Source organism: Otolemur garnettii, unplaced genomic scaffold, assembly GCF_000181295.1.
Source record: "Otolemur garnettii isolate 467f Iridium unplaced genomic scaffold, OtoGar3 scaffold00001, whole genome shotgun sequence".
In the NCBI taxonomy this organism is placed as follows: Eukaryota; Metazoa; Chordata; class Mammalia; order Primates; family Galagidae; genus Otolemur; species Otolemur garnettii.
The window spans coordinates 39,792,277-39,811,245 of NW_003852396.1; the positions used below are offsets into that span (position 1 = coordinate 39,792,277).

Genomic DNA, 18,969 nt, shown 5'->3' on the forward strand with positions numbered 1-18,969 from the left:
CATGATTTTAATGTGTGGCCCCTACTCTAAAGGAATGCATATTTATAAACGTTTATGCATTTAGATGAAGTATGGGAAATAAGTCTCTTAAAACACTCTAACCAGCCCTCTCCAACCTCCTTAAAACAATTTTTTTTCCCCTAGGTTGCTTTGTCTTAGTGGGTAATTTGAAATTTTAGGTTGATTTTATAGATGATTGAAATGCTTGAAGCAGGAAGAGGTGAGTACTATCTATTAACACAACATATAGAGCTTGAATCTACCTGACCAATTGCTTATGCAATCAAATTGTTTCCTTACAGAGTAGTGCTGGTCATACACGGGGAATAGAGAAACCCGTTGGAGACAGAATTGGAAAAGTTTTAGATAGAATTACCCAGATACACAAAGGCTTGGAAGGTAGAAAAGATTTTGTTGTATAGGAACTGTCTTTGTTTAATAAAAAAAAAAAACTGCAATGTATTTTTTCCTCTGGTTATTACTAATACGTTCTTACTATAGAAATACAAAGAAAGCATCAGGAAGAAAATAACCATTATTTTCTTTACCGTTAATCAGAGATAACCATTATAAATAGTTTCACATATTTTCTTCCAGAATTTTCTATGCCTCGCCACAGAAACACTTTTACGGAACAGAATTATACTGTTTATATATTAGTTTTGCCATTTAAAGCATTTTTTATTCATAATAAATTATGGATAATAATTCTGTTCTGTAGAAACCCCTTCCAGTGACATCCATAATTTGTTTAACCAATCTCATGATAGTGGCCAGGGGGTTGGTTCCAGTTTTTCATTGTTATAAACAATGCCACAGTGAACCAAGGCAGGATATTAATGGATTATTCAGGGGGTTCAAAGCTTAGTTCTAACCGCTTTACAAACTTCAGCTACTTAAACTTGCCGCAGAATGGAAAAACAATTATAACAATGTTGGAGAATTGTGGCTTAAGCCTGAAAAATGATCGTTTTAAAGGAATACTCTCTGAGCTGCCAACACCGTGCCGGAGGGCACTGAGACTTCTCAGGGCAGCAGAATACCATGTGGCTTGGTCTGTATTGAGCTTTCTGAGATTGTCAGTTTCTGTGCTGGGAATGGCCTCTCCTTGTTGACCCTGCTCCCATTTGATCACCCCGTAGTAGTGAGTGAGGGGAGGTCGAACAGTGCTGGGAGGCAGGCATCACCATACTCACCAAGGCAGGTAAGGAGGGGATGGGTGATGAGCTGGGAGTCTGGCCAGGCAGGTTCAGGGCATTAAACTTGGGAACCACAGCAACACTGACCCTCCGGCGGGGCATATTCTGTGGGAAAGGAAGTGACCAGGCTCACTGTCTTGGTTGTAGCAGTAGCCACAGTTCAAAAGGGCTGAGAAACAGGCTTCTAATTTCTAATACTGTAATGACATTCACTGGATATTTTGGCTTTGTGATAGTGATGGGACTGGGAGTTGGTGTGGAGGGAGTGGCCGAAGTTGACTCAAATTTTCTGTTGGTGCTGAATGACCTTTCAAAATGTTCCTATTTTAGATTAAGGGATCCTGGGGATACAGGATGGAAATGACTCCCCCCTCCCATCTCGGGGTAATACCTTAGTGTATAAAAACTGCCCATAGGCTGGGCATGGCGGCTCATGCCCATAATCCTAGCACTCTGGGAAGCTGAGGCAGGTGGTTTGCTCGACCTCAGGAGTTTGAGATCAGCTTGAGCAAGAGCAAGACATCATCTCTACTCAAAGTTGAAAAACTACCTGGGTATTGTAGTGAGTGCCTGTAATCCCAGCTACTCAGGAGGCTGAGGCAAGAGGATAGCTTGAGCACAAGACTTTGAGGTTGCTGTGAGCTCCAGGGACACCACAGCACTCTACCCAGGGCACAGAGTGACACTCTGTCTCAAAAACAAAACAAAACAAACAAAAAAAAACACCTGCCTATAGCTTAAGATCATTTCACATTCGTTTAAGAAATGTATAGCCAGGGAAACCGTGCAAGAAAAGTAAGATGTCAGAGGCTGAGGTAGTGAGTGTGGGACACTGAAGGGAAACCCCCGGTGAGACAGTCTGGGCACGCATGGATCCAAGAATGAAGAACTGCTTGGACGACCATGGAAAATTCTGTCCTACTCTTCTGGGAGCCCTGGTAGTCCTTGAGCGTGCATACCTTTCCCAGCGTGAGGGACATGGATCGTGCCGTGCGAGGGACCCCGTCTTCTGCAGTAGGAGGGAACAGAGAAAAGAACTCAGTTAAGTTTCAGACTAGGCTTTGGCAGGACATAGGCAGACAGAAACTAAGCCAAGATATCTATGGGCCAGAACTGGCCCACAGGCTGGGTGATGGGGACATTGAGATTGGCACTTCACCCTCTGAGGCAGTCGTGTGCAGAGTGGAGGCTCTCTTGGACAAAACTTTTATTCTAACTCTACTGGGCACTGTAGGCTTGGACCTCTGATCTTCACCTGACATCGCTACACGATTTCTGGGTAATGCCCTGGGTAGTGTATGAAAATTCATAGCAATACCAAGGCTGATTAGGTCATTTCATGCTCAGTCAAGGATGAAGAGTCAGAGAAACTATGAGCAAGGAGGGCATGCTGCTGGTAAAGAAAGAACACTTACTGACAGAAGCAGGCTCAATATGGCACCTATAAAATGATTCAGAATGAGGGAAGCTAACACCCCAGGAATTTGTTGTTTTTACTACAAGCATTAAGTGATTTAATTCATGTAATGTTTAGCATCACACCTGGATAATGGTGCCACCAGGAAACATCTGAGTACCTGCAGAGGAATATATTTGTAAGCTCAGTTCAGTTTGGCCAATATTATCTAGCCTGTGATATCTGTCTCTCCTTCATATCTGTATATTTCTCGTGGGTCTCTTGAGAAGCACATAGCTGTCCTTTTTCTCATAATCTAATCTCAGATTCTCTATTAACCAGTTATTTATGAAATAAGTGATTTCTAATATACTTGTATTTTTCCACCATCTTGTTTATACTTTCTACTCACTTGACTTTACTCAATGTTTTTTTTTTCTACTCCTTCTCCCACCTTGCACATTGGTTAGAGAATTATATATTCTAATTTTTATTTCTTTATTATTTATTTTTGAGACAGAGTCCCACTATGTCGCCCTCAGTAGAGTGCCATGACATCACAGCAAACTCACAGCAAACTCACAGCAAACTCACAGCAAACTCTTGGGCTTAAGCCATTCTCTTGCCTCAGCCTCCCAAGTAGCTGGGAATACAGGTGCCCGCCACAACACTCAGCTATTTCTTGTTACAGTTGCCATTGTTTTTAGCAGGCCTAGGCTGGGTTCAAACCCAGCAGCCTCAGTGTAGGTGTATGTGGCTGGTGCTGTAACCACTGTGCTATGAGCGCCGAGTCTCAATTTCTAATTTTTAATGTATCTCCTTTACATACTGACTTTAAATTTAATCAAGATCTCTATTCTTTTCCAAAATAAACCATAAAACCATAACCCCCCATCTTAATTACCTTGTTGTTTTGTATTCATAAACTATTCATTATGGTTGCTGCTTTCTATAGAGAATGATTACTTAGATTTATCCACATATTTACAGATGTCTTTGATCATCATTCCTTCTTGCATCCTACTTCTTTCTTTTGAGCTCAGTTTCCTACTTCCATAGATACATCCTTAGAACGTTTTTTCAGTAAGGGTCTCTGGGAGCTAAACTTTCTCAGTTGTTGCCTCCAAATGTCTTTACCCAATCCTCAATCTTGCATGGTGGCCTAGCTCTTTGTATTATCTCTGGATTGTCAGTTATTTTCTCCCAGCTCTTTGAAGAGGTAACTCAGTTGTCTTCTGGTACTATTATTGAGAATTGTCATTCTTTTGCTAATAATCTTCTCTCTCTAGTTACTTTTAAGATCTTCATTTTGTCTTTGCTGTTCTGCCGTTTCTCAGGGATGTGTTTTTATTACTCCTACTTAGAATTCATTATACTTTCTAAATCAGTGGTTCTCAACCTTCCTAATGTCCCGACCCTTTAATACAGTTCCTGTGGGTTGTGACCTACAGGTTGAGAACCACTGTTCTAAATCCAATCATTCAGGAATGTCTTGAGTTCTGAAAAATCCTCAGCCATTCTTTCTTCGTACATTTTCTTTCCTCAGCCTCAAGGACCACCTAATACCCATAAATATATTTGGGAATTTCTCATTCTATACTCTATATCCCCTCTCTCATAATGCCTTTTTCATATTTTAATCAAATTATCCTTCTGAACTATATTTTGGGTAACTTCCTCAAATCTTCCAGTTAACTTTTCCAACTGTGCCTAATCTGGTTTAAATGTTGCATCAATTAGGATAATCTAGGTTATGCTACAATAATGACCCTAAAATATGGTGGCTTATATCAACAAAGATTTCTTGCTTCTATTACACGTCCATTTACTTCCTTTTATTTGAGGGGTATAAGTGGTTTTCATTACATGGACACATTGTTTGCTTCTTTGCTGAAGTTGGGGCTTCCATTTACTTGGCAATAGGCTCTGCTTTGCATTTCCTCACTTAGGACTCAGGTTAATGGAACGTGTAGTATTTTGGAGCAGTGGTGATTGTCATATTAGGAGGAAGAAATAGGACAAATTACACATAAGTTCTTAAAGGCCTCAGCTCACATGTAACCCATGTCCTTCCATTCACATGTCATTCACCAAAGCAAGTCTCATAACCTTGCCTTGTGACTTCAAAAGGATGGGGAAATGTGACCAGAAGGAGATCTGGAATACTGAGGGATAGCTTCAACCATAGTAACCACCACACCTTAACTACTAACTTCTTAAATTTTTTTTTTTTTTTGAAACACAGCCTCAAGCTGTCACCCTGGGTAGAGTGCCCTGGTGTCATAGCTCACAGCAACCTTCAACTCCTGGGATTAAGTGATTCTCTTGCCTAGGCCTCCCAAGTAGCTGGGACTACAGGCGCCCACCACAACACCCAGCTATTTTGTTTTCTTTTTTGGTTGTAGTTGTCATTGTTGTTTGGCAGGCCCAGGCTGGATTCGAACCCACCAGCTCTATGTGTATGTGGCTGGTGCCTTAGCTGCTTGAGCTACAGGTGCCAAGCCTAAGTCCTTAATTTCTATCACTCTATTCCTTACTTCAAGGAGTTCCATTTTATTCTTTTGTTGATAACTGTATTCTTTCACTCTTATGTTTTTGATCCATCCTTTTATGCCTCTACAGCTTTAAAAACATTATTAGATTTTATTTTCTGAAGTTTTCGGATATAATCCTCTTGTATTTGATGATTTTTTTTGTTCATGCAGAATTGTTTTCTTGTATATTTTATGATTTTATATCTTGTGAACTCATCTTCAGAGAGGCTTGATTAGAGAAGTCCTGCCTGCCCTGGGTGCAGGGTGTGTCTCTCTCCAGAGTGTCTGTTTCCGACAGTATTCCTTGAGATGCTATGTTACTGTTCTTGTCAGATTTTCCGCAAATTGCATCATCATTACTGTCACTTTAGGCATGTACTTTTCCTATGAGGAAGGAAAAAGTTTTTTTTTTCCTCCTAGAGCCTAGGGTGAAACAGACCAACTTACTTTTTTGCTTCTCTGCTGGCTGGTGACTATTTTTTTCCTCGCCCAAATTCTATCCAAAGGTACAATTCTCTGAAAGTCTGAACCTTTTGTGGGAATCTCAGTGTCAGTTCTCTGCCGTGGGTGTTCAAGGCCTTATCTGAGATCACGTGTGAGTGCAGAAGATTAGCACCCAGATAACCGAGGCTAACACTTGTCCCCAACGAAGCTGCAGGGTCAGCTGGGTTTCAGTTCTCTTTTCTTTTCTTGTATCTGGGTATTTCAATTTTCTTTTCTTGTAAACTCAGCTATTCTTTCAGATTTATGTTTGTTTTTTTTTTTTTACCCAGCAGAAATTCCTAAGTATTTGTGGTCAAAGAATTTTCAAATTTTCCAGTCATCCCAAATACCAGAACCAGAAAAGATTCTTTATATATAAAGAATTCATATAAATAAAATGCAGGTCTCAACCTTGCAAGTGGACCATTAAAGGTCATAATTAGAAATTTTGCAAAAGTGGAAATAACAAATTCTTAATAAGCACTTTGAAAGGCCAAAATATATGAATTAAAAGCATGAAATACAACATAATTTTGGCTTACCAAAGGCATATGTATTTTTTAAAAGAATGAACAAGAATGATGTCGATGGCACAATGAGCTGGACGTTATTATAACCCATTAAATGGACACATCAATGAGGTATTTGAAAATAATTTTAGGGCCTTATGAATATTTCTTTCACCTAAACTAGTATGTGTACTTCTAGAAATATATCTTAAGGAAATAATTTAAAATGCAGGCAATGGTATGTTTCATATTCAGAAAAAAAATGGATTTCTTTCATGTGGATTACCAATTTTGAAATCAGGGATATTTTATTTCACTATAATCTTCAACGTCTCAGGACTAGATTTCCATATGTCTGTAGACATATTCCTCATAGACAAAGATTTCCAGAAGTCACGTAAAGGCGTCGGACACCAACACTATTAGAGAATCATCATAGAGCATCTCATAGACACACCTGCTGGGTAGGTGCTGATCCCCCTGTACCAGCCCAAGCTGAAGTGTATCTTGGAAAAATGACTGGAGTGGAAACAAATATCCAAAAAACATTTATTTGTTATTCAAAGACCTCTCCTATTGTATTTTCTCACCCTCCAGAATGAACACGGGACTCTGTTCCCCTTGAAAGCCTGCTTTCTTCTCTCATAGCATTGGCTGCTCTGCTCCAACCACCCCCCAAATTGAGAGCGCCTTTGTGTCCTTTCCTTTAGGGGTATTCCAGAACCATACGGCGTACCCCAAAGGTACTCAATACATGTCTGCAGAACGAATGAATGAGACTCGTGGGTAACTGCTCATCCCATAAATCTTGGGTAAAGTGGTTCGAAGGAAACCTTGAGCTTTGGAGGGAAGTAATATGAGAGTCCGTGCGTTAGGATTTCTTTGGCGGCAACATCTCCAACTTCCAACACTGCTGGAGAACGGCTTGTCAGAGGGCCAGACGCCTGTGTGGGTCAGGATCCTTGCTGCCGAGATCCAAGGCGGACAGTCTGGAGCATGTGTACACTGCCTTTGGACTCTGGGAAGTGTCACTGATATTCCCCAGGAAACTTGTGAAACCTCCTGTTTATAAAGGTTTCCCATCTGTTATACTTTCTCTCCTCCTGCTCTTGGTAACACGGATGTTTGCATTCCACAGGGATTCCTGTCGCTAAAATGTCTGTTTTCTCCTAGCCACCCTCATCCACCAGAGGCCAAACCCTAGCAGTTTTCAAGGAGAGATGTGGTCCAAGGTACCATCATCTCCCTCCTGCACTGAGCAAGAGCCTCCTAACTCATTTCCCTTTACTTTGACTTTTGTGCACCTCTAATACATCATCCACTGAAGTCGGAGGAATCTAAAAATAAAATCTGATGGTGTCATGCATAGTAAACTTTCTAACAACTCCTCATTGCCTGGAGGGTTGCGATGTGACCCACAAATCTCACCTTCAGCCTGTCACTGCCACATTCTGCAACCACAAACTATTGGTTTCATTTTCTTCTCAGCCCCAACATCCACACCTTTGTCTCTGCTGTTTCCTCTACACAGGATAGATGTCCCCCTCTTGGCTAGGAAACTCCTACTTTTACTTTAAAACACTGACCGAGACCATCCCTCTGTGAAGCCTTCCTCAACCCCCTCCAGCAGAATCAGGTGGTCCCTCCTCTGTGCTCCTATAGCGATTTGCATAGGACATATAAAAAAGCGTATTTTTTAAAAACATCTGTCTTACGTGAGAGTCTATCTCAATAACTTCTCCTTCAGCCAGACTCCCACTGCAACCCCCTTTCCAGATTCATGGGGTTCCCTCTCTCTAGTTGCCGGGTACTGTAATTGCCACACCATGATTAGCAAGAGCCTCCTTAAACTACAAACATGATTATGTCAGTTTCTTGATTTAAATCCTTGGTTGGGGCCAGGCGTTGGCTCAATGCATGTAATCCTAGCACTCTGGGAGGCAGAGGAGGGTAGAATGCCTGAGCCCACAGGTTTGAGACCAGCCTGAGCCTCAGCCAGAGTGAGACATTGTCTCTAAAAACAGCCGCACGGCACGGCGGGCACCTGTAATTCCAGCTACTTGGGAGGCTGAGGCAAGAGAACTGCTTAAGTCCAAGAGTTTGAGGTTGCTGTGATCTGTGACACCAAAGCACTCTACCAAGGGTGACAAAGTGAGACGCTGTCCCAGAAAAAAATAAATAAAAATAAATCCTTGGTTGGATCCCTAAATTTGGGCTTTCTGAGAATGTGCACCCTAAAAGGGGGTTCTAATCCACCAAGACTAACAGGGTACGGGGTCACTCTTACAAAGTAGAATGAGACCTTGCAGCCTGTGGGCTTTGTGTCTATGCTTAGTCACTCTGGTTCATTGTGACGTGAGTTGCTTATGTTTGGAGTTGCTTATGTTTTCTAGCTTTTGTTTGTTTGTTTGTTGTGACAGAGTATCACTGTGTAGCCCTCAGTAGAGTGCCATGGCAGCACAGCTCACAGCAATCTCAAACTCTTGGGCTTAAGCAATTCTCTTGCCTCAGCTTCCCCAGTAGCTGAGACTACAGGCGCCTAACACAATGTCTAACTATTTTTTTGTTATAGTTGTTATTGTTGTCTGGCAGGCCTGGGCTGGGTTCGAACCTGCCATCCCCAGTGTATGTGGCCGGTGCCCTAGCTGCTGAGCTACAGGTGCTGAGCCATGTTTTCTAGTTTTTGACAGCCAGGCCTGCAGGAGCAGCTGCTGCACTGGACAGGGATAGGGAACCTTGCTCGACTCAAAACAAGGTGTGGGGCTGCCCTGATAGTGTTGACCCTAGCCAAGAGCTATTTGGGTCTGTATTGCAGGGCCAAGATGGGGTGTAGACCTAGGTCCTTACCAGAGGGGCCACAGGTGCGGCTTGAGTTCTGATTTGCAAGCTTTTTAAACTCCATGAGCTCCGCGTGGTCCTTCTCATATGTCCTCTTCAGGTTCTCCACGTACTGCATCATCACCTCTGTGGCTTTTGACATGCGCTTTTCCTGCAGGGAAGGAAAGTGTGAGTACACTAGGCACTTGGCTCAGCCACCTGTGTTCAGGGAAAATGAGGAAACAACAGCCACAGGGCTGAGGAGGTGAGAGGAGGATGGGTCCAGCAAGGCTTCATGGAGCTGAAATGAAATAGACGCAGGGTCGGGCAGCATCCAGACACAGGCAGGAGAGACAAAGAGCATTCAGGCCAGGCAGCTTCGGGAGGAATCCAGAGGCAGAAAAGTACAGGGCTTCTACGGGGTGAGGATTTCAGACTGGCGTCCTCTGGAGAGTGAAAGGGATGCTATTCCATTATTCTGGGACAATAGATACAAATCAGGGCCATCTGGCAAACCCAGACTATTCAGATCACCCTACTTATATAGAAATCAGCAATCAGATTGATTTATTCATAGAAGAAAAAGTAAGTGAGGACTGGTCTGTGCAGGACCTCAAATGCTAGACAAGGGAATATGAGCTTATCTTGAGAAAAAGGGGAACCATTGGATGTCTTAAAGTAAGGGAGTAACATAGTCAGGACACAAGAGGAGATGGGACTGAAGGGAGTGGGACTAGCAGTAGGGAGAGCAGAAGGGAGAGACAAGAGCTTGAATCAGTCCAGGGGAGCCAGAGAGGAAGCTGAGGCCTGAGACACAGAAGCCTGAGACTCCGAGGCCTGGGTGAGGGAGCCATTTTGGTAAGGGTGAAGATGGAGTGAGCAGCCCACGGGCTGAGACGCATGTTTGGGAAAGCTATCTATAAGAACGACTTTGCTTGTACCGCCTTGTATTCCTCAGAGGGCCTGGCTCAGGCCCTGCCTGGCCACAGAAGAACACGTCCAGTGACTTCCCTGGAAAAGGTCCCCACAGCCGTGTGGGGCTGAGATCAGCCACTCTCCGCTCCCAGCTGGAGTGACTTCCTGGGTGACACTGCTGAGTCAGGTGTCCTTCCCCTCAAGGGCACAGGGTGGGACAGCCCAGCGGCTGGACTTCTTTCATTTCACAGGAACATGTCAGGGCTGTGCCCCAGGAACACCCTCCCCCGCAGCCAGTGCAGAGCATCCGTGGTAACAGAGCAGTGACAACAATGTGCACAGCCCTACACAGCAGACGCCATGATCATCCTCACGTTATGGTTGAAGAAGCTGAAGCGTACAAAGCTCAGTACCCAGCCCCGGGTCACACAGCAAACGCAGGGTGGAGCTGGGATTAGAACCCAGGCAGTGTGATCTCATCACACCCTGCCGGACCACGGCAGTGCTCTGTGAGCTTGAGGACTTCAAAGTGGCCCAGGACATGCCAGGCCTGGGCCTGCATGCCAGCTCTGCTATTCACAGTGTATTTCTTTTCTAAGACTCTGAGTCTTCATCTGGGGAAGAGGATATTAACTTTACAGGGTTGCTAGCTGGATTAAATGAAACAGAGTAGTTTTTCGTAAAGCACATTTTGCCAAATACTATTTCTATGGGAGCTGACTAGATATTTGGTGGGGGGAAATAGGGGGAATTCTTCAGCCAAACACATTTGGAAAATACTTAGGTAAAGTTAAATAGTATTCTTCAGCACAGGACTTCTCAAAGCCTTGGCTATGTCAATGTACATTAGAAATCTCCAAGAAAGGAATAAGGGAGACATCTTAAAGTAAGGAAGTAACATAGTCAGGACTCAAGAGGATATGGGACTGAAGGGAGTGGGACTGGCAGGAGGGAGAGCAGAAGGGAAAGACAAGAGCCTGAACAAGTCCAGGGGAGCCAGAGAGGAAGCTGTGGTCCCCAAACACATATTGTCACAGAAGCTTTTTCCCAGGAAGCGCTAAACCTTGAGGTTTAGTGAGAACCTTTAGTGTTCTGCCTCTCGTTCTCTGAATACTGCCCCGGCCTTTACACAGGATGCTGGCCCAGAGGAAGCCATCACTAAGTGGTACGTGCAGTTGTTGCTGCTCAAGTTATTGTTCTACTTAACTCAGGAGAGCAGAGCCAGTTGGCAAGGCTGGGGGACTGGTGAGGCTCACCTGGCGGACGGCCCCCACCATCTCAGCACGGCTGGAAAGGCGGGCAGCCAGGCGGTGAAGGACAGCGATATCCTCCAGCAGCTTCTGGTAGGTCTCCCGGTGCTCACAGTGATGCCAGAGTGAAGCTGAGGACTGGGGAGTGAGAAGGAGCATCATCTGGGGTCATCAAATCATGTGACAGACTGAATGTTTGTATCTCCCCAAAATCACGTACTGGAATACTTGGGCCTTTAGGAGGTGATCAGGTCACAAGGGTGGAGCCCTCATGAATGGGATTAGTGCCCTTATGAAAGGGACCCAGCAAATTCTGTTGCCCTTCAGCCACCATGTCAAGATATAATGGAAAGATAGCAGTCTGCAGCCTGAAGAGGGCCCTTACCAGAACCCAACCATCTGGCACCTTGGTCTTGGACTTCCAGAACAGTGAGAAATAAATCCTTGTTGTTTAAGTCACTCAGTCTATGGTGCTTTGTTACAGTAGTCCAGGCTAAGACACATGCCAAGGCAGGACCTGCTTCTCATGAGAGAACCTCTGGGCCCCATCCTGGCCAAGAGAAGTGGCCTCTGCAGGGCCCACACCTTCTGCTGGGGATAGGACAAGCCCAGTATGAACACGCTACACCTGGCTGACCTGAAAGAAGTCACATCCAGGCCACCCAGTCCCTTCCTCAGGTGCTCCCAAGGGCTCAGAGGTCTCGCCCACAGCCTGTAGTAACCAGGCCTTCAGGATCTCTGCCTCAGTTCCTCCCAGCTAAAGAAGACTCTTCAGTCTTGGCTCAATGTTTAATTTCGGGAGACCCTACTTGGTGCCTGACAGAGAAGCAGGACAGCCAACATCGCCCTTGGAGACAGTCTGTCCTCCAAGGATTCTTCACATCAGGCTCCATGATTACCGTAATGGAAGCTTTGAAGTTTTCCAGTTCCTTCTCCGTGTTCTCCTCTGTCATGTTGCGTTCCCTTTCAGCCTGGTTAATTCTAGACTCCAGGGTGTAGCTGTCATTTCTAAAGGCCAAGGATAGTTGTACAAACACGTTCTGTTGGGAACAAGAGTGTGGGAGAGGTGCTAGAAGGAGTTATTGCAGGGAACAAGGCTGCAGGTGTACTTCTTACAGAAGCATTTTGCAACAGCCTCTGGGGCCGGTTGCCAAAGTCCTCGTATTTCACAATAAGCCACACAAGTGATGGTAAAACGGTAACCTGAGGTCCATGCTAGGTCCTCCCCAGGACCAGGAAGACCAGATGTATTTTACTGAAAAATATTAAGAGAATAACACTTCACTCTCCCCTGAACTTTAAGAAAATAACATCCTGTATTTGGGTTTAGGTAAACTCCGGCCAGTACAGCTGATCGTGTAAGCAGTTTGGATTTATTACTTGAAGGGTTTTGGAGATTTTGCATAAAAACACTGTATTTAAAGAAACCCCATTTGAGATTAAGCGTTGTTGACATAAAGCAAATTTCAACCAGCATCTAGCCTGAGCATTCCAAAGCCTACATCAATAGCAGCTTTAAGGAGATTAAATAAGGCTAGGTACAATTCTGTTAGGATAAGCTTTCTGGAATAAATAATTCATGCCAAACATGCAGCCTGCATGAACAAATTTTTAAAAGATGTTATTGATCGGACATGGAATTCCTGGGATAATAGGAAATTACTGGAGAGGAGAAATAGACAGGTGGACTTCCCACAGGAAGGAAACAATGGTCTCCAACGTTACAGCCTTCATCTGCCCTACCTGAGTCAGACTGTAGTGGATTTTTACACTGTGGTCACCGACTCTGCTTGAGTTTCTGAAGTTCCTATAAAATTCCCCATGGAGGACAGACATCTCCAGAGAACTGAACTGGTCCAATGATGATGGCAATATTGAAAACTACTCCTTATTGAACACCTAGTGTATACCAGCACTGCCATGAGTTTTATGCAACAACCCTCTGGGCAGGAAGTGTTACATCCATGTGATGGGTAAAGAGACCAAGACCAGAGAGGTTAAGTTCAAGGTGACATAGGAGTTAACCTTGGACTGATTCCAAAGCCTATTTGACTTCCACCTGATGCAAGCTGATTACGTCTGTGGGCCTCTGAGGACAGGGTCTGCCCACAGCCCATCTCTTCACAATCATCAGTGGAAGAGCTTTGAGTTCACAGTCCAGTGATGGGGATTTTCTGTTCTACCCAGGCCTTGGTCAACTCTAGGAATAATGCTCAGCGCTTATTTCTCTATCCCTGGGTCATCCCCTTAGGGCAGCATTACATAAAGAGTCCTGAATTCAATGGGAACACTCAGATCCAAATCTTGGTTTTGTTAAGAACTGGGTCTGGGTAAGTTATTTAATCAGTAGTCTCCCCTGTTCTAATTCCTGCGTCATCTGTTTCTCAGAGCTGCTGGGAGGATGAGCAGAAAGGATGGCTAGGAGTGTTATGAGTGGCAAGCACGGCGCCCATGTACAAGGTGACTGTTACTATTGGTGGTGGGTCCTTCATACGGTCTGTCTTCCTCTGCTCACTGGGTCCACATCAGTTCTAATGTCTCAACTCTGATAAACTCTTTCTGTCCCACCCCTTCACCAGAGTGATACCAAATTCCTCTCAGCTTACTCATAAGTCCACTGGGACAAGGAGGCCCCAAGGGGAGTCATGGGTAAATCCGGGAAAGCGGGGTGCTGACAGCAGCCTCTTGCCTCGGCTGAGCTGGCTTGTCTTGTCACTGACACCCTCAGAAGGCAAGTCAAGCCACTTTCTAACCTAAAGTTTAAAATTTGAAATCTTTCAATAATATTGAAAAAAATCGGATGCAGTTCCAGACTCCAGCTGACTTTGTGTATCTAAGTTGTACATTTGAAGAACATTAACAATCCTTGAAGGAACATGAAACTTCCAACTACCTTCTCTCCTCTGACCAAATTTGTCAAAATCTTCCACTAACTGAGGTGAGAGTAGGGATCTCAGCAGTTTATAGGGGCTGGTCACAAACGTCCACATTATACCACAGTCCTTCTTTCTTGTTTTTGTGTAAAAATGTCAGGGTTAGAGGCGGGAGGAAGGAATGTTTTGCATAAGCTCAGTCAAGTACAGGCACTAAATTTCAGAAAGCACTTGAGTCACTTACCTCAACTTCCTTTTCGGTGAGTGGAGGAGCACTGTGAAAGAGAAAAAACACACCACTGAACTTTATTCAACCTATTAAATAAACCAGAAGGTGATTTTGAATGACCAGCAGACCACGTGTTTCCAGGAATGGTGTAAGAGATGGTCAGAAAAGATGCAGTGTCCCCTTTCTGTGTATTCTGTCATCTGTGAGACATTGACTCTTACAGTGCCAATATTATACTGCAACTCTGGACAATACTGTCCGCAACTTTGGACAAATTATCTACTCTCTCAAGCCCCCGCTTGCCCATCTGTAAAATGGGACCATCGTCATCTGTTACACCTTGGAAGTCTTATAAGAAACATACATACATGTGTATATCTATGTGTGTATGTGCACAAGTACATGGAACCCACACTCAGTAGGCACTCAGGAAATGTTAGCTATTGCCATTAACTCACGGGCTTGCTGTGAGGAATAAGAAAACACCTGTGATAAGTACTTTCTAAACTGTCCATGTCTGAGTTGCTACTGTAGTTTTTCTGGACCCTCCTCCTGTCTCTGAAGGCTGCGATGAAGATGCAAGTGGACCAGAAAATAAATGGTAGGGGAGAGTGGCCAGAGCTCTCCCCCACAAGCAAGATCTCTGATGCCTGGAATCAGAAAGCAGGCAAGAACGTCTCAGGGGCCACGGAGGTGTCCTGGTGAGAGGCTCCTGGTTGCGTGCAGTCCCCACAGCTGGGACTCCCTGACAGTAAGCAGTTCCTCCATCGGCACGCCCACTCTCCCTGGTAGCTAAAGCCGCCCTGTGCGAAACCCAGACAACATAAATAATGCACAGGCCCTTTCCTGTGCTGGGGTGGGGAGGCCGGGAGGGGTCCTGCCGGCATCACAGGACTTGGCAACAGAGCATAACATCGATCAGCTTTTCAGGAAACATAGCTTCCTTCCTTTGATGGGTGCAGAGGGACCCCGAGAGCAAAGGTAGGGGTCAGCCTTCTCTGCAAGGGGCTGGTTCTCACCCCTGGGGAGGGGCTGTGGGAGCCTTCCTGTCAGGATGAGGCAACAAGACCCCATGGCCATCAAGTCAGCAGAGCACAGAACATGGGATAAACAGCGGCAGAGATGTTTTTTGCTTATGATTCTTGTCCCAACCACACCCACCCACTCACAGGCTCTGTCCTCTGAGGCCAACATAAACTCAACTGGCATATACAGCACACACTGAGTTTGCCTCTGACTCCTGGGTTTGGCTATTATGTGAAATTTACAGATTTTCATAAATTATTAACCAAACTTGTTTTTCTATCTCAGTGACTGACATTCTGATTTTTTGCACACCCACCTTTAAAAATATATATTGAAAACTCTGAGGACTCAGAGAGAAGCCACATGATACGGTTAGTTCCTGGCACAGAAAGCTATGCCTTATAAACCAGCATAGGCAGCTAGGAGCCCGGGGCTTTCAAAAGAACAGCATCTGTTCATGTGACACCTTATGTATCTTTTTTGAAGACATGTCTATTTCAATCTCTTGCTCGTTTTGAAAAATTGGTTACTCATCTTTTTGAGTTATAAGTCCCTTTTCAGACAAATGTTTTGCAAATATTTTCTCCCATTCTGTAAGTTGCCTTTCACTTTTTTTTTTTTTTTTGGATGGCAGCATGAACATTTTTTTAATTTTGAGGAAGTATCATTCATTTTTTATCTTGTCCCTTGTTTCTTAGGGATATTTAAAAAAAAAAAATGAACTAACCCAAGATCTCTTTGTATTTTTTTCTTCTAAGAGTTTCATACCATTTTCTCCTAGATTTAGGACTCTGATCCACTTTGAGCTAATTTGTGCACATTGTGTGAAACAGGGTTCCAACTCGACTCTTCTGTATGTGGCTGTATAGTTTCACCATTTGTGGAAATCGCTATTCTTCTCTCTGGAAATCTGGAAATTTCTTCACCAAGATCTTTGCATGGATGGCTTTTGTCTCAAATGAGTTATTACCTCAATCACAGAGCCCTTCCTTGACTGCCCCCCGACCCAATGTTTCACTCTCATGTTACTCTATGGGCCCCATTTTATGGTCTTTTCAGCAACTTTATTTCAAATCATTCATTCAGTTACTTAAATAATGTTATTTGTCTCCCCACCTAGAATGTGAATGTATGAGAGCAGGGACTGTGCTTGGTCATTCTAATGTCTAGCACGGAACAGACACTCAATGGACACACGTTGATTACATGCCTGCTTATGGTTCCTGTTAGTGTTTGACCTAGGCTACCTCACCCAGTGGCATTTCCACTTTGGACTCTTGTTAACCAACCCAGGCCATGTTCCTAATTTGAGTTTTAGACCTACTCTTTCTACTGAACCTGTTCAGATTACTGACCTTATGGCCTCACCTCCCCTTGATGTGGTCCAATCCCAATTCCCACAGTCCACACAAGACATGAAACCAGATTCTTCCTCATATGAAAACTCAAGTATAATCTTCCCATATTTCTGCTGGGGGAAGAATCCCGAAGCTCTGGTTCCTTTTGTTGGATGACAAATCTTACACAACAGTTGTGCCTATCTATCCCAAGCTCTGAACAAGGGCCCAGCTGGAAAGAGCCTCTTCTGACACTAGGAGAGGGGGAAGTGGCTTTGTGGCTGGGGCAGGGAGGCTGGAGATAGACAATGAGGCTGTTTAAACAATGCATGATGGCTACATTGATCTCAGTCTAAGAGCCCAGACCACACACTTCAGAAGCTGGTCACATTCATGGACTATGAAGTCTTTGCAGGCTCAGCCTGGGCATGTGGTTTGTAGCTGGTAGCTATTTACTTACTCAGGGAAGCTACATCGACCTGCTCACTGGCCTTCTTCTTGGGGAGCTTGGGGCATTCCATAATCAAACCAATTATTCTCAACTTTACTGATGAGAAATAAGCCAACTGCTCTCCTGACCAGCCCTGCTTCTGGCAGTCGGAAGAGCACCAATGTCTGTTTTGGTACTTTTGACAGGCCCAATGGTCAGGAATCAGCCCACCTGGGTTCGATCCCTTACTCTGTCACTTGCCAGTGTGTCACTTTGAGACAGACAAAGCAAAATCTTTTCTCCTGAGTTGTCACAAACACAGAAAGAGACACAGCATGCAAACATGCTGAGGGTGCTTCTCCTTGGATTCCTGCCTGCATGCCCCTTCACTGCCTTCCACCAGGCAAACCGTGGATGCGGCCTGCTTCTCACTTGTTTTTAGCCCTTTTCCTGACATTGGCCTAGGCACTAAGTCCCTCTGAGTAGTGCCAATACTTTTAGGTAATTACCATAAGGTATTTGCACATGTCACAGCTACTGGGCAAAACTTGTTCTTTCACACGTACCCCTAAATCTGGGAGCTTTGTTATGCCTGGTTGCTCCCCAATGCCCTACCTCCTCCCTAACCGTTTAGTCTCCAGGTTGGTGGGCTTGGCTGGAGACCTCACCTGAAGGCACCCACCTACCCTGTTTATTGCTCAGGAGTCCCCTCTCTTCTCATTTTATGCTCCAAACTGCTCCTTCATCACAGGGTTCCAAATGTCCCACATCTTTATGCAGATATCAGACCTACCCGATCCCAGTCACAGCTAACTGGGGTAACTGGGACTGAAGCCCATGTCTCCTGGCCCAAAGCCCATAGCCTATCCTCTGCTGCCACAAGCTTCTGGTGACTCTCATGCCCTCAGAGGCTGTTCCCACCTATGAACCTGCTCTTTGAGTTGAAAATACCCTTCCATGATTCTTTTTGTTTCGGATGCATTATCCCTTCCTAGAACACTGAACTTTGGCCCTTACGGGGTTAAGAATCAAGACTAGTGCTCCTCTGTGTCCCACTTAGAAGCCAACAGAAGAGCCACACAGTAGCGTCTTCAGCAACCCACACTCTGATTTTACCTTCCAGGGAGACTCTTGTGGACCCGTAGTTTGCGCAGCAGCACGTCGGAAATATTAGGCATAACATCTAGGCCAGTCTTTGATTCTTCTTCCTCAATAGCTGGGGAGAGTTCAGAAGGAAGCCCTGAAAAGTAACAGTGCTTACTTATAAAATGTCTCTTTGAAACCACAGTAGTACAATTAGAGACTAGCTTTGGAAAGCAAGGAAGAGTTTTTTAACATGTTTAAGTACCTAGTTATAAAGCCAAGGCTTTATAATTGTCATCTAATTTTATCCTCACAGTGACCCAGAACTGAATCATCTTATGTTACACGTGAGTAAATCAAAACTCAGCAAGGTTAAATATCTTGCTCAAGATCACAGAACCAGCGGATGGCATACCCAGTCTTCAAACCAAGGTCTACCTGCTCTAAATTCTGTCTTCCTATTCCTCTCCCTGGTATCAAGCTGGTAGCTGGAAGTTGGTTGGCTGTTTGTCTATAATATTTGGAAAATCTGTTTGATAGGCTTCTCCTGAGGCCTATTGTCCAATTATTCTTCCCCTGATGTATCCAAATGTTCTATCTTCTGTGTCCTATTCAGAAATCAGCTTCTGGTTCCTTACCTTGTAGATTAGTGATTTTCCAGAATAAAGCTCAGGTCATTAAATCTTTTACAGACCTCAGGAAATATAGATGCCTCCTAGGCAACAGAGACAATAAATAGTCCCCCGCACCTTAAAACTATGCTGGGTCTGGGCTCTGAAGGCAGAAAGAACAAACCAGGTATTCTCTTTCCACACATCTCTTCCCCATTTGATGATGGCTCTTGTACCTCTCCAAAGCCTCACTTTTCTAGACTCTAGCCCCATGTTG

The 18,969-nt window shown here is 44.5% G+C and overlaps 1 protein-coding gene across 3 annotated transcripts in view; it reads right to left on the reverse strand.

The window, feature by feature from the left end:
• The window catches only part of MRVI1 (murine retrovirus integration site 1 homolog), a 71,701-nt gene that overhangs the window by 15,165 nt on the left and 37,567 nt on the right, over positions 1-18,969 (reverse strand). For all 3 annotated transcript variants that reach the window (XM_012801302.2, XM_003781100.2, XM_003781101.2), the window contains exons 10-16: positions 18,115-18,238; positions 14,221-14,251; positions 12,003-12,143; positions 11,110-11,241; positions 8,969-9,110; positions 2,159-2,208; positions 1,197-1,304 (exon numbers count right to left, since the gene is read on the reverse strand). In XM_012801302.2, coding sequence (XP_012656756.1) covers positions 1,197-1,304; positions 2,159-2,208; positions 8,969-9,110; positions 11,110-11,241; positions 12,003-12,143; positions 14,221-14,251; positions 18,115-18,238 — 728 coding nt within the window. The remainder of the gene's footprint in view (positions 1-1,196; positions 1,305-2,158; positions 2,209-8,968; positions 9,111-11,109; positions 11,242-12,002; positions 12,144-14,220; positions 14,252-18,114; positions 18,239-18,969) is intronic.